At 30.5% G+C, this 14134-nt stretch overlaps 4 protein-coding genes across 4 annotated transcripts; all 4 read left to right on the forward strand.

Moving 5' to 3' along the window:
* Positions 1–322: 322 nt before the first annotated feature.
* LOC111419321 (15-hydroxyprostaglandin dehydrogenase [NAD(+)]-like) lies at positions 323–1605 on the forward strand. The gene is made up of 4 exons (XM_023052099.2): positions 323–499; positions 550–609; positions 663–907; positions 962–1605. Exons 1-4 carry the CDS (start codon positions 435–437, stop codon positions 1540–1542), a joined length of 951 nt encoding a protein of 316 aa, XP_022907867.2. The 5' UTR covers positions 323–434; the 3' UTR covers positions 1543–1605.
* An 88-nt stretch (positions 1606–1693) lies between these two features.
* On the forward strand, positions 1694–2937 carry LOC111419325 (15-hydroxyprostaglandin dehydrogenase [NAD(+)]-like). The gene is made up of 4 exons (XM_023052105.2): positions 1694–1831; positions 1892–2187; positions 2243–2349; positions 2402–2937. The coding sequence occupies exons 1-4, from the start codon at positions 1785–1787 to the stop codon at positions 2858–2860; spliced, it is 909 nt and encodes a 302-aa protein (XP_022907873.1). The 5' UTR covers positions 1694–1784; the 3' UTR covers positions 2861–2937.
* A 4352-nt stretch (positions 2938–7289) lies between these two features.
* Positions 7290–8875, forward strand: LOC111419326 (D-aspartate oxidase-like). The gene is made up of 6 exons (XM_023052106.2): positions 7290–7549; positions 7597–7803; positions 7855–8074; positions 8125–8192; positions 8245–8362; positions 8423–8875. The coding sequence occupies exons 1-6, from the start codon at positions 7356–7358 to the stop codon at positions 8627–8629; spliced, it is 1014 nt and encodes a 337-aa protein (XP_022907874.2). The 5' UTR covers positions 7290–7355; the 3' UTR covers positions 8630–8875.
* A 3286-nt stretch (positions 8876–12161) lies between these two features.
* Positions 12162–13843, forward strand: LOC111419311 (D-amino-acid oxidase-like). Its single transcript, XM_023052085.2, has 6 exons — positions 12162–12390; positions 12441–12647; positions 12697–12916; positions 12965–13032; positions 13085–13202; positions 13265–13843. The coding sequence occupies exons 1-6, from the start codon at positions 12197–12199 to the stop codon at positions 13469–13471; spliced, it is 1014 nt and encodes a 337-aa protein (XP_022907853.2). The 5' UTR covers positions 12162–12196; the 3' UTR covers positions 13472–13843.
* Positions 13844–14134: the final 291 nt, after the last annotated feature.

Consider the following 14134-nt stretch of genomic DNA (forward strand, 5'->3'; position numbering starts at 1 on the left):
AAAGCAATTTCTTCAAATTCAAGATTTATGAATTTTTGAACGCAACCTTACATAACCTTAATCATAAATGTTACTGTAATTAATCTTTACGTATCTCAAAAACTAATTGAAATATCACCATAAAATAAAAAACATTTTAAAGCAAATTTAACGAAGATTTAATGCTCCATAAACAATTTGTTATTTTTCATAATCATCGATTTTTTAAATCAATCTCTGCATGTTTGATTGTTACATGAATAAGTCTCACTTCAACGATTTACTCTCTCATTTCTTCTTAAACGTGATTAATAAAAGCTAAATAAAAATTAAGTTGGCAGTTGACTCTAACTGACTGTAACATCCATGTCAATGTACTGTCACACCCTTTCGCCCTAAAATATTACCTAAAATTTTAAAGTAATTTCTCCCCATAGTAGACTTAAAAGATCGCAATGTTCTCGTCACTTCGTCATATGTTAGCACCAAAAACTACAAGTTTCATTGAAAATTGCAGACTGTAAGTAAATAATTCCCAAAAATTTTTTAAATTAAGTATAATCTTTGCAGGGTTCTAAATAAAGAGATCCACTCCACTCCGATTCCTAAAAATTTATGCGGTGATGACTGGTATTGTGATTTATAATTCTCTAATTATCAACATTAACCATATTTTTCTTTAGTAAAGGTACAGAGAGTGGTATTTTTATGGAACCAGCCTGCAAAGTTGCGTTGGTAACAGGAGGTTCAAGTGGGATAGGTTTAGCAATCGCTGAAAGTTTGTTAAGAAATAAAGCCAAACATGTAGCTGTTACTGGGGTAAACGTAGACAAAGGTAAAGAGGCTATTTCAAAATTAAATGGTGGATTTGGGCACGGTAAAGCTATGTTCATCAATGCTAATCTTACATGTATGAGCCAATTAGAAGGTAAAATTAAATTTAATTAATTAATTTTTTTTAATAATTTAATTTATTTTTTAGAAACTTATCGTGTAGTAAAAGATGTTTATGGAAACATAGATATTGTTATTAACTGTGCTGGAATTATCGACGGAAAACATTGGGAGAGAGAAGTTGTTACTAATGTGATAGGAACCATTCGCGGATCATTATTAGCCTACAAGTACATCGGTAAAGAAGGGGTGGGTAAGGGGGGTGCAATGATAAACGTATGTGGCTTAGAAGGTATAACACCAGCGCCATCAGCACCAACGTTTGCATCAACTCAACACGCGATAGTAGGATTAAGCACAAGTTTTGGAGATAACTGGCACGTGGCTAGAACCGGAGTTAGAGTGATCACCCTATTAGTAGGAGCAACCAACACAAGCTTTACGAAAGGTCTGGAAAGTAAAGGCATGTCACCAGCACTAGGTCAAGAAATGCAACTAGCTATGAATAAAGCAAAGAAACAAAGTCCATCTGCTGTTGGTCAAGCAGCTATTCACGTAATCAGATGTGGTAAAAGTGGTTCGATATGGGTTATAGAGGGATCCCATCTCTATGAAATTTTACCAATTTCTTGGGATAAACATAAAAAGTTAGCTGCTCAGTTTATATAATTAAGAGTTGGTGTAAATGTACGTTGAAGGTTATATCTATGCCAATAAAATAATGTCCATCGATTTATTCTTTTATTCTATTTAATCATCATCAAAATAATCATGCGTCCTATATCTTGACAGATATATTATGACATATTTTTATTGTTTGTACATCAAAAATATGCTAAATGTCAAAAACAGCTAAAATGTCTTCATTTTAAACCTCCGATCTACTTATTTTGCCAAATTTCGTGTTCAGCATGTACTACCGTCTGTTCAGGTTTAAAGCATTAATAAAATCGGCACGGTATGAGTAATTTCGAAGTGAAAAATTAAAATAAGATATTCTTTTATTAATATTTTTCAGCATACATCTTGGTGGCAGAGGACATGTTGATAACATAGACAATTTTAAAAAGGTAAAATATATACCAGGTAAGCGAAAAATTTTGCGTGATAAAGTAGCTATGGTAACTGGAGGTGCAAGCGGGATCGGTAGGGAAATTGTTAGAGAATTTCTGGAGGCTGGTGCTATGGGAGTATCCATAGCAGATATAAACCATATCACCGGTGAGCAACTTGCACAGTCGTTAGCGGAGGAATTTGGAAAAGGAAAAACGGTATTTGTGAAGTGTGATATTAGAAAATCTAGTAATTTTGATTGTATTAATTGTGTCTATTTATAAAGATCTCTTTTGATAGAACGTAACTTTTTTAGGGGCATACAAACAAACGTTAAAATCTTATAAACAATTAGACGTTGTGGTGAACAATGCAGGAATGCTTAATGATCCTAAATGGGAAACAACTATCTCAACCAACATAGTAAGTGCTTTAAAACATATAATTACAACGTTATGAATCGTATTTTTATTAGGGTGGATGTGTTATTGGATCTTTACTCGGCGTTCAATACATGTCTAAAAGTTGTGTTGGTAGTGGTGGTCATGTTATCAATATAGCATCAACGTGCGGTTTAATTTGCTCATCCGGTTTGCCAATTTATAGTATGACCCAATCGGCCATTATAGGATTTGGAAGAGCTTTGGGTGATTCAGATCAATATGATCGATCTGGGGTGAAAGTGATCACCCTTTGCATCACTCCAGGTTTTTCCAAAATGAAAAGTGGTGCTGATGTAGACGAAAAATTTAATTACGAAATTTTTGATGATATGGAAAACATGATGGTTCAAAAACCAAAAGACATCGCGAAAGCTGTTATGACATTGCTCACAAAAGCGAACACTGGTTCTGTGTGGGTCGCTCGTACCGGTGAGCCGCCCTACGAAGCACGATTGCCTGAGCAAGTTGAAGATCTTAAAGTTGGTCATTAACCTAAAAAAAAAATTTGTGCGTTTACTTGTCTGAAATTATCGCGTAATCGTTTTGAAAATAAACGTCTGCTTTGTGATATTATGTTTGAACTTGAGTCTCAAAACGACCTACCTCGCTTGCGGTTAAATCTAATTTCAAAATTCCGGGGATTTTATTAAGTATTTTCGGTAAATTAATTAAAACGATAATTATTTTTAAATAGAAATTTATTACATCATTAGTTCCGATCATTAAATTTAATTATGAGATTGCTCATAATTCGCTTGAGGGACGTTAACAAATTAAAAGATTTTTGGTAGTTTTAATTAAGAGGTTCATTAAAAAAACTTCGATAAACAAACAAAACAGGATTACAATTTGACATACTTTGTTTTAATCTAATATATGAAGTTGATATCTAATTTAAATTAAGTTGCTTAACCCATTGTTTACCTTTTACAAGTAGCAGAAGGTAAGCTTTAAAATCTTTGTGGAGTTTCTTCGACAATCACAACATCCTAAAATTACTTACACCTATGAAACCACCAAAAGCAGAAATTTCTGCTTTGGTTTGTGAAATGAGTGTTATCTCCGTTTGTAAGCGACCGCTTCTCCAAGTTGCAGGCCCTAATTCTCTAGTCGAAGCCCAGATATATCAAGAGGAAGTGTGTGATGAATTATTATGGAGACGTGAGATAAAGAAAATTAACTGGCTGTGTTGGGCTGAGTTGAGTTCCCAATCCGGTTCTTCATGCACATAATGCTGTAGTCTGTACAAACAAAGTATTGGTGGTTGAGAGTTCAGAAAGACGTGTACTATTATCATCACTTTGCAATGTAGTCATGTGACACTTCCAAACCCAACCCGCTACAAAACAAGACTTGAGTGTATACACGAGATCTAACCAATCATATAGAGTTGGTTAGCCCTATTTGGTCTACAAAAGCAATATAAACGATGTTTATAACAACTACTTAACCCGCTACAAAACAAGACTTGAGTGTATACACGAGATCTAACCAATCATATAGAGTTGGTTAGCCCTATTTGGTCTACAAAAGCAATACAAACGATGTTTATAACAACTACTTAATATGACATTTGGCCAAACACTTTATAATACTTATGACTATCTTCACATTTTAAAAGAGACATAGTAAATCACTTTCTTTTTACATTGCTTTATAGCAGTGTAGTCCACTAATTTTTGATCAAGATCGACTTTTTATATAAATGTCTTGCCAAGATCGACCGAAGGGTTTAACGTAACCTTCCTTTTTTTTGCTCTGATTCCCAGATATATGTAGATATTTCAGCTTCATGATTTTTTTGGCAATCGACGTTATGGTCACCACTGATTTAGAGCTTATTATAAATAAAAAATGGTAATAATTGCGTTCAATCTTTTATGGATCTAGTCTTTATGGTCCATTACTAAGGTTTTATGTATAAAAAGTATTTTCCCATCGCTTTTAGTTTTTGAGTTATAATTGAGTTAATTTTCGAAAATCAACAATTTTGATGTTTAATCGATTTAGAGCTTATAAATAAAAAATAGTAATAATTGTGTTCAATCTTGTTATGGATTTAGTCTTTATAGCCCATTACTAAGGTTTTATGTATAAAGAGTATTTCCCCATCGCTTTTAGTTTTTGAGTTATAATTGAGTTCATTTTCGAAAATCAACAATTTTGATGTTTAATCGATTTAGAGCTTATAAATAAAAAATGGTAATAATTGGGTTCAATCTTGTTATGGATTTAGTCTTTATGGCCCATTACTAAGGTTTTAAGTATAAAAAGTATTTCCCCATCGCTTTTAGTTTTTGAGTTATAATTGAGTTAATTTTCGAAAATCAACAATTTTGATGTTTAATCGATTTAGAGCTTATAAATAAAAAATGGTAATAATAGGGTTCAATCTTGTTATGGATTTAGTCTTTATGGCCCATTACTAAGGTTTTATGTATAAAAAGTATTTCCCTATCGCTTTTAGTTTCTGAGTTATAATTGAGTTAATTTTCGAAAATCAACAATTTTGATGTTTAATCGATTTAGAGCTTATAAATAAAAAATGGTAATAATTGGGTTCAATCTTGTTATGGATTTAGTCTTTATGGTCCATTACTAAGGTTTTATGTATAAAAAGTATTTCCCCATCGCTTTTAGTTTTTGAGTTATAATAATTGAGTTAATTTTCGAAAATCAACAATTTTGATGTTTAATCGATTTAGAGCTTATAAATAAAAAATGGTAATAATTGGGTTCAATCTTGTTGTGGATTTAGTCTTTATGGCCCATTACTAAGGTTTTATGTATAAAAAGTATTTCCCCATCGCCTTTAGTTTTTGAGTTATAATTGAGTTAATTTTCGAAAATCAACAATTTTGATGTTTAATCGATTTAGAGCTTATAAATAAAAAATGGTAATAATTGGGTTCAATCTTGTTGTGGATTTAGTCTTTATGGCCCATTACTAAGGTTTTATGTATAAAAAGTATTTCCCCATCGCCTTTAGTTTTTGAGTTATAATTGAGTTAATTTTCGAAAATCAACAATTTTGATGTTTAATCGATTTAGAGCTTATAAATAAAAAATAGTAATAATTCGGTTCAATCGTGCTATGGATTTAGTCTTTATGGCCCATTACTAAGGTTTTATGTATAAAAAGTATTTCCGAATCGCGTTTAGTTTTTGAGTTATAATTGAGTTAATTTTCGAAAATCAAAAATTTTGATGATTAATCGATTTAGAGCTTATAAATAAAAAATGGTAATAATTGGGTTCAATCTTGTTATGGATCTAGTCTTTATCGCCCATTACTAAGGTTTTATGTATAAAAAGTTTTTCTTCATCGCTTTTAGTTTTTGAGTTATGATTGAGTTAATTTTCGAAAATCAACAATTTTGATGTTTAATCGATTTAGAGCTTATAAATAAAAAATAGTAATAATTGGGTTCAATCTTGTTATGGATCTAGTCTTTGTTGCCCATTACTACTGTTTTTTGTATAAAAAGTTTTTCTCCATCGCTTTTGGTTTTTGAGTTATGATTGAGTTAATTTTCGAAAATCAACAATTTTGACGTTTAATCGATTTAGAGCTTATAAATAAAAAATGGTAATAATTGGGTTCAATCTTTTTATGGATCTAGTCTTTATGGTCCATTACTAAGGCTTTGTGTATAAAAAATATTTCCCCATCGCTTTTAGTTTATGAGTTATGATTGAGTTTATTTTCGAAAATCAACGATGTTGATGTTCAGTCGATTTAAAGCTACTAAATAAAGAACGGTTATAATTGGGTTAAATCTTTTTATAGATCTAGTCTTTATGGTCCATTACTAAGGTTTTATGTATAAAAAGTATTTCTCCATCGCTTTTAGTTTTTGAGTTATGATTGAGTTAATTTTCGAAAATCAATAATTTTGACGTTTAATCGATTTAGAGCAGTAGTGTCCACTAATTTTTGATCAAAATCGACTTTTTATATAAATGTCTTGCCAAGATCGACCGAAGAGTTTAAAGTAACCTTCCTTTTTTTTTGCTCTGAAGCCCAGATATTAGATATTTCAGATTCATGATTTTCTTGGCGATAGACTCAAAACTGCTTTGCGATCGATCAGTCGAACACGATCGACGTTATGGACACCACTGCTTTATAGGTATCAATCTTACTATCAGTCTCTTTCTAGTATCACTCGGAGGTTTCTTAATATACATTTTCTTGGAAACATTTCGCTAGAATCGAAGCGTTTTTATTTTCCAACCATCCATATCTTTATTCGGGTATTGTAACTATAGGAGCAGGTCTTTTAATAATAAAAATCTATAAAAATCTGGAAAACCATAAAAATCTTCAGTTTATATTTGGACAACTTCAAACATTTCAATAAATATTCTATGATTATTTTTAAGCGGTCGCACATTTGTGATGAGTACTATACACAAGTCACTTTTTTGTTGGTTTACAAACTAACAGTAATAAGTACAGGTTTTAAAACTAACATAAATAATTTACAACCACTTAATTTCAGCCATTTTTTAATTTCCAAATCCTTGCTTAATATCGTTTCAAATCCAGATTTATCGAAAAACCAGATTGTTACAGCTGTCAACTCACACAGCTTATGTCCTCATTTTTAGAACCATTGGCACAACGAATATTAAAAATTATCCATACACTGCTTCTTTCATATTAAGTCAAATTTCGCAATAGTGCCTTTCAATTAACTTACGTAGTGATAACGAATCCTTTTCGAATTAATAGTAATCGTGTTTACAATATTTGTTATGTGAATTTTATTTTTAATTAACCTTGATTTAATATTAGAATTTTATTTTTACAAGTTCATTTTAAAATTTTCCTACAACTTCTCCAAAAATCCTGTAATCCAATTATTGTCTATACATTATTTATATTAAATTATCGTCGATAATAAATACAGATTGATAAGATACGTAACCTTGTTGCAACCTTTTTACGAATTTTGTCTCATATTTGTCTCTTGATACAGCATGAAGCGAAAAATCGCTGTTATAGGCGCTGGCGTTATAGGTTTAACGGCGGCGTTAAAAATTCAAAAAGAATACGGAGAAAACATCGTTGTCACCATTTATACAGCTGATAAGAGTCCTAATACAACAGGTGATGTAGCCGCGGGACTTTGGGCACCGCATCTAGTACAAGATACTCCGGAAGATAAAATATTGTAAGTAAACAACTCTTAAATAACTTGATAAATAATTGTGATAATAGAAAATGGGCAAAAGAAACTCAAGATTTTTTCTGGAAATTATGGAAAGATGGTTATGCGCTAGATGCTGGTATTTCTTTACAACCCGTGGTAAATTTGTTATGTGATGATACAAGTATTCCGAAATGGTCAACAATTGCTATTGGATGTAATGAAATCAAAGGAAAGGAGTTGGAACGTTTTAAAAATGATCATAAAATTCCATACACGTAAGACTTAATAATCTTTTTTAATTCCTTTATGATTTATTTTTATTGCAGTGGAGGTTTTACTTTCACATCATTCACATGCGAATCAACAAAGTTTTTACCGTTCTTAGAAAACATTTTTATTAATAACGGGGGACAAATAAAAATCAAAAAAATTGAAAACTTCTCTCAATTGAAGGACTATGATGTTATTATAAATTGCACTGGGATATATTCTAAGATTTTAATGAGTGACAATAGCGTTAAAGCGATCAGGGGACAAATACTAAGAGTAAGAATAAAATTTTTATTTTTAATTTTTTTTAGATACTTTATTTTTAGGTTGAAGCATCATGGCAATTTCATACAGTTATAGACGATTCTGATGATGGCTGTTACATCATACCAAAGTAATTCGATTTGATTTCTCGAATAATGATGTAACTAAATATCGATTTTTAGTGCAAACTGTGTTATATTGGGTGGAACCCATCAATTAGATGATGAAGATACAAAACCAAGAATTGAAGATGCCACTCGTATAATAAAAGGTTGTAAACAGATGATACCATCTCTTCATGTAAGTTAGTTTAAATTTGCATCAATTAACACTACTATAAAGTATTTACCGTTTCTTTAGGAAGCGAAGGTATTGAGACATCAAGCCGGCCTTCGTCCAGGACGTGATCAGATACGGCTTGAATTAACAACGATTAACTTAGGTAATAAATTGGTTCCGGTGATCCACAACTATGGACACGGCGGGAGTGGCGTTACATTATGTTATGGCTGTGCAGGGGAAGTCGTCGATCTTGTAAAGATAGCCTTGACAAAGAGCAAGCTGTAATTGCGAATTAAACGTTGAGTTGATCCGAAATAATGGTGTAATAGCTTGTTTTGTTATTGAATGTCTCAATAATCTTGTGATGAGGTCGGAATTTATATTATCCCTTTTAGAGTTTCTACAAAGTGAAGCAGATTAAGTACATGAATAATAATTATGTATCATAAAATCGACTGTTTAGAAAAAACAAATTAAAATGAAAATTAATTCTTGTGTCTTATTTTGTGTTATTTTATGTTGTGCCTGCATTCATTTTGACTAGGTTTTGAGTTACCACATTATCAGCTTAATCAATTGTGTTAAAAATTGTTTATTAATTTAAGTAATATTCAATTATCTCAATTTAGTCTTGGGATACGATGTTGTAAAATTTGTTTCATATCTGTAAGAATTAAACATGCAGAGTTATATTTTAAAAATCATAAGCTCTATGACTATGGAAAATAAGAAATTATTTATAGTGCATTATAATCTTCGTTAAATTTGCTTTAAACTACTTTTCATTTTATAGCAATATCTCAATTAGTTTTCGAGATATGTAAAGATTAAGTACCCTAATATTTCAGTTTAAGGTTATGCAAGGTTGCGTTAAAAAAATCATAAATCTGAAATGAGGAGATTTGAAGAAATGATGTTCAAAATGTTGAATCTTAAATAAATTTGCTTCAAATTGCTTTTTATTTCATAATAATATCTCAATTCGTTCTTGAGATACGATTTTCTTAAATTGTATACAAAGTTGGATTTAAAAAAGAAATTAAGAAATTATTTATGGTGCATTAAATCTTCATCAAATTTGCTTTAAAATGTTCTTTATTTCATGATAATACCTCAATTCGTTCTTAAGATACGACTCTTTAAAATTTGTATTGCAAATCTATAACAATCAAAGATACAGAGTTGGATTTAAACAATCATAACAACGATGTTTTTGAAAAATTAGAAATTATCTTAAATCATCATTAAATCTTCATTAAATTTGCTGTAAACTGCTTTTTATTTCATAACGATATCTCAATTAGTTTTTGTGATACGTAAAGATTAGTTACCCTAACACTTATGTTTAAGATAATGCAAGGTTGCGTTCAAAAATACATAAAATTTGAAGATTTGAAGAAATGATGTTCAAAATAGTGAATACTAAATAAATTTGCTTTGAATTGCTGTTTATTTCATGGTGATATCTCAATTCATTCTTGAGATACGATTTGTTTTAATTTCTATTTTATTTCTCTAACAATCAAACATATACAGTTGGATTTAGAAAATTATAATAACGATAATTATTGAAAACAACAAAATATTTTTGGCACAATACTAAGTAAATTTGTGTTAAATTGCTTTTTATTTGATGCTGATATCTCAATTTGTTCTTGGGATACGATTTTGTAAAATTTATGTTTCATATCTATAACAACTAAACATGCAGAGTTATATTTTAAAAATCATAAGCTCTATGACTATAGAAAATAAGAAATTATTTACAGTGCATTAAAATCTTCGTTAAATTTGCTTTAAACTGCTTTTCATTTCATAAAAATATCTCAGTTAGTTTTCGAGATATCTAAAGATTAAGTACCCTAATATTTCAGTTTAAGGTTATGCAACGTTGCGTTAAAAAAATCACAAATCTGAAATGAGGAGATTTGAAGAAATGATGTTCAAAATGTTGAATCTTAAATAAATTTGCTTCAAATTGCTTTTTATTTCATAATAATATCTCAATTCGTTCTTGAGATACGATTTTCTTAAATTGTATTTCATATCTATAACAATCAAACATACAGAGTTGGATTTAAAACATCATAACAATGATGGTTATAGAAATTAAGAAATTATTTATGGTGCATTAATTCTTCATCAAATTTGCTTTAAAATGTTCTTTATTTCATGATGATATCTCAATTCGTGCTTGAGATACGACTCTTTAAAATTTATATTGCATATCTATAACAACCAAACATCAGAGTAGGATTTAAACAATCATAACAACGATGTTTTTGGAAAATTAGAAATTATCCCAAGTGCATTAAATCTTCATTAAATTTGCTTTAAACTGCTTTTTATTTCATAACAATATCTCAATTAGTTTTTGAGATACGTAAAGATTAGTTTAAGATAAGTTAAACACTTATGTTTAAGATTATGCAAAGTTGCGTTCAAAAATTTATAAAATTTGAAGATTTGAAGAAATGATGTTCAAAATAGTGAATACTAAATAAATTTGCTTTGAATTGCTTTTTATTTCATAATATCTCAATTCATTCTTGAGATACGATTTGTTTTAATTTGTATTTTATTTCTATAACAAACATATACAGTTGGATTTAGAAAATTATAATAACGATAATTATTGAAAACAAAAAAATATTTTTAGCACACTAAATCTTCTTCAAATTTGCTTTAAGACGTCGTTTATTTCATCCTTATATCTCCATTCGTTCTTGAGATATAGTTGTTTAAATTTCTAAAACCTAAAATCATCATACATGTTAAGTTGGGCCTAAAAAATCGTAACAACGAAGTATATGGAAAATATGAGTTTGTAGCACATTTAATCACACATCATTATGTCACAATTCGTTCTTGAGATACAATATTTAAAATTTTTATTCTTAAAATCTACAATAATCAAATATGCCGAGCTGAGTTCTAAAAGTAATAACAACTATGTTTATGGAAATTAAGAAATTGTTTATGGCACTTTGAATCTGCATTAAATCTGCTTTAAAATGCTGTTAATTTCGTCATTACATCTCAAGCTGTTCTCGAGTAGCGCTCTGTTCTTGATTGATGTAATAGTGTAGTAGTTCTAATTTTTAGTCCTTTTTGTAAATAACTTGTCAGATATTTATATCTTATGAAGTCACTGAAATCTACAGCCCCAAAAAGACTCTGATAATGTAGACTGGTTTTGATCTCACTTAATATGTCTCTCTTAGTCTACATCCTTAGTACCAAGTCTTTTTGCCAGCCTGCACAACAATTGCACTCATGTATTATGCTCCTATGACATCCAAATTGTTTTCTTACATGAGTTCTAACTTTTACTCATTTCATTATCATTGCTTTTGCGAATAGAGATCCTGAATTTCAATTCAAACGTCTTCTATGTTTTTTGCAACATACGTTTTTGTTATCAAGCTTTTTTACACTCTCTTCTTTACTTCTCCATTCCATTGCACTTATTTCTGGTCACTTATTAATTATAAAACCTTTAATCCAAATTTATCCCAAAATTCATGAGAACGTCTCGAACACTAGCAATTAGTTCAACGTATTTATTTTGGAACCCTTCGCAAGCAACAAAGATTTGTATAATTGATTTAATTGTAATTGAGTTGTAATAATCAATACTAAATACCTATGTCAAGTATTTACAATATTTCTTAAAAAATTTGATTTTAATTTTATAATATCCATAAAATACAATGGTTATTAAATGTGCATTATTTGTGTTTAACTATCGCCAATACTAAATATAGATTGATAAGATACTTAACCTTGTTGCAACCTTTGCAAGATTTAACATTGCTTTTTGTATTATCTCATTTAGTTTCTTGAAACAACATGAAGCAAAAAATTGTTGTTATAGGCGCTGGAGTTATAGGTTTAACCACAGCGTTAAAAATCCAAAAAGAATTCGGAGAGGACATCGATGTCACTATTTATACAGCTGATAAGAGTCCTAACACAACAGGTGACGTATCAGCGGGACTTTGGACACCGTATTTACTACAAGACACGCCAGAAGATAAAATAATGTAAGTAAATGATTTTTAAATGTTTTCATAAATAATTTTTGTCTTAATAGAAAATGGGCAAAAGAAACTCAAGATTTATTCTGGCTGTTATGGAAAAACGGGTATGCTTCAGATGCTGGGATTTCTTTACAACCCATGATATATTTATGGTGTGATACAACAAGTCTTCCGAAATGGTCAAAAATTGCTATTGGATGTAACGAGATTAAAGGAAAAGAGTTGGAACGTTTTCAAAATGACCAAAAAATTCCTTACACGTAAGTTTTAATAATTCTCATGTATTCGTTTTTGATGTTTTTATTGCAGCGGAGGTTTTACTTTCAATTCTTTTATATGCGAACCAAAAAAATTTTTGCCATTCTTAGAAAACATTTTTATTAATAACGGGGGAGAAATAAAAATCAAAAAAATTGAAAACTTCTCTCAATTAAAAAACTATGATGTTATTGTAAATTGCACCGGGATATATTCCAAAATTTTAATGAAAGACGAAAGAGTTAAAGCAATTAGAGGACAAATTCTTCGAGTAAGAAATCAATTTTTGTTTGATTAGGTATTGATGCTTAATTTTTAGGTTGAAGCATCATGGCAGTTTCATACAATTATGGATAATTCTGATGATGGTTGTTACATAATACCCAAGTAATTTATATAGATTGTATTAATAATGATGTAATTAAATATTAATTTTTAGCGAAAATTGTGTTATATTGGGTGGAACGCATCAATTAGACGATGAAGATACAAAACCAAGAATCGACGATGCTTCTCGAATTCTAAAAGGTTGCAAACAAATGGTACCATCTCTTCATGTAAGTTGATTTTAATTTGCATCAAAAAGCACTACCATAAAGGATTTACCGTTTCTCCTTAGGAAGCGAAGATATTGAGACATCAAGTTGGGCTTCGTCCAGGACGTGATCAGATACGGCTTGAATTATCATCGACCAATATAGGTAATAAATCAGTTCCGCTGATCCACAACTATGGACACGGCGGGAGTGGTATTACTTTGTGTTATGGTTGTGCATCGGAAGCCGTCGATCTTGTAAAGATAGCCTTGACAAAGAGCAAGCTGTAATCATAACTTACATTAGTATAAGTAGTTATTAGAAAAGCGCTCGTAGTTCATTGACAATTATCGAGGCAAGTTTGCGTGAGATGGCGCTCCTTTAGGAACAGAATGCGGCCTATTCAACAGATGTAACATTTCGTCGGCAGAGAATAAAGGAAACGTTTGTTCGCATGGCATGTCGTCCTCTTGTCTTCTTCCTGACCGTATGAATCAATTTTCCGCTCGTTTGTTACGGTTGCAACGGTTCTCTCTGTATATCAACGTTTGACCGGGTTATTTGGACGTTAGTAAAAATTTAAAGAAAAATGTCGTACTTTTTTACCCATCCATATATTATTTTAAGCCAATTTTATTAAAAATAAATAAAATTTCACCATATGTACTAATAAGGTTATTGAACAATTATCTGAAATTAACATCTAAATTATTTGTTTCCTATCGTAAACTTAAATGGTACGATCACGCCGTGCCTCCATACTAAGTGCTACCGGCAAACTTTCTAATACATTTTTCAAAAGCACCCTAACCCAGTAGGCTAATTATGGTGAATGCGATGCTCCGGAACATGCAGTAATCAACATTTACGCCATCTGATTATAGAAGACAGCTCCACTTTACGTTTCAACGTAAATTACTTTGGCGACGAATAATGCGTGAAAATTACGACAC

Source organism: Onthophagus taurus, chromosome 1, assembly GCF_036711975.1.
Source record: "Onthophagus taurus isolate NC chromosome 1, IU_Otau_3.0, whole genome shotgun sequence".
Lineage (NCBI taxonomy): Eukaryota > Metazoa > Arthropoda > Insecta > Coleoptera > Scarabaeidae > Onthophagus > Onthophagus taurus.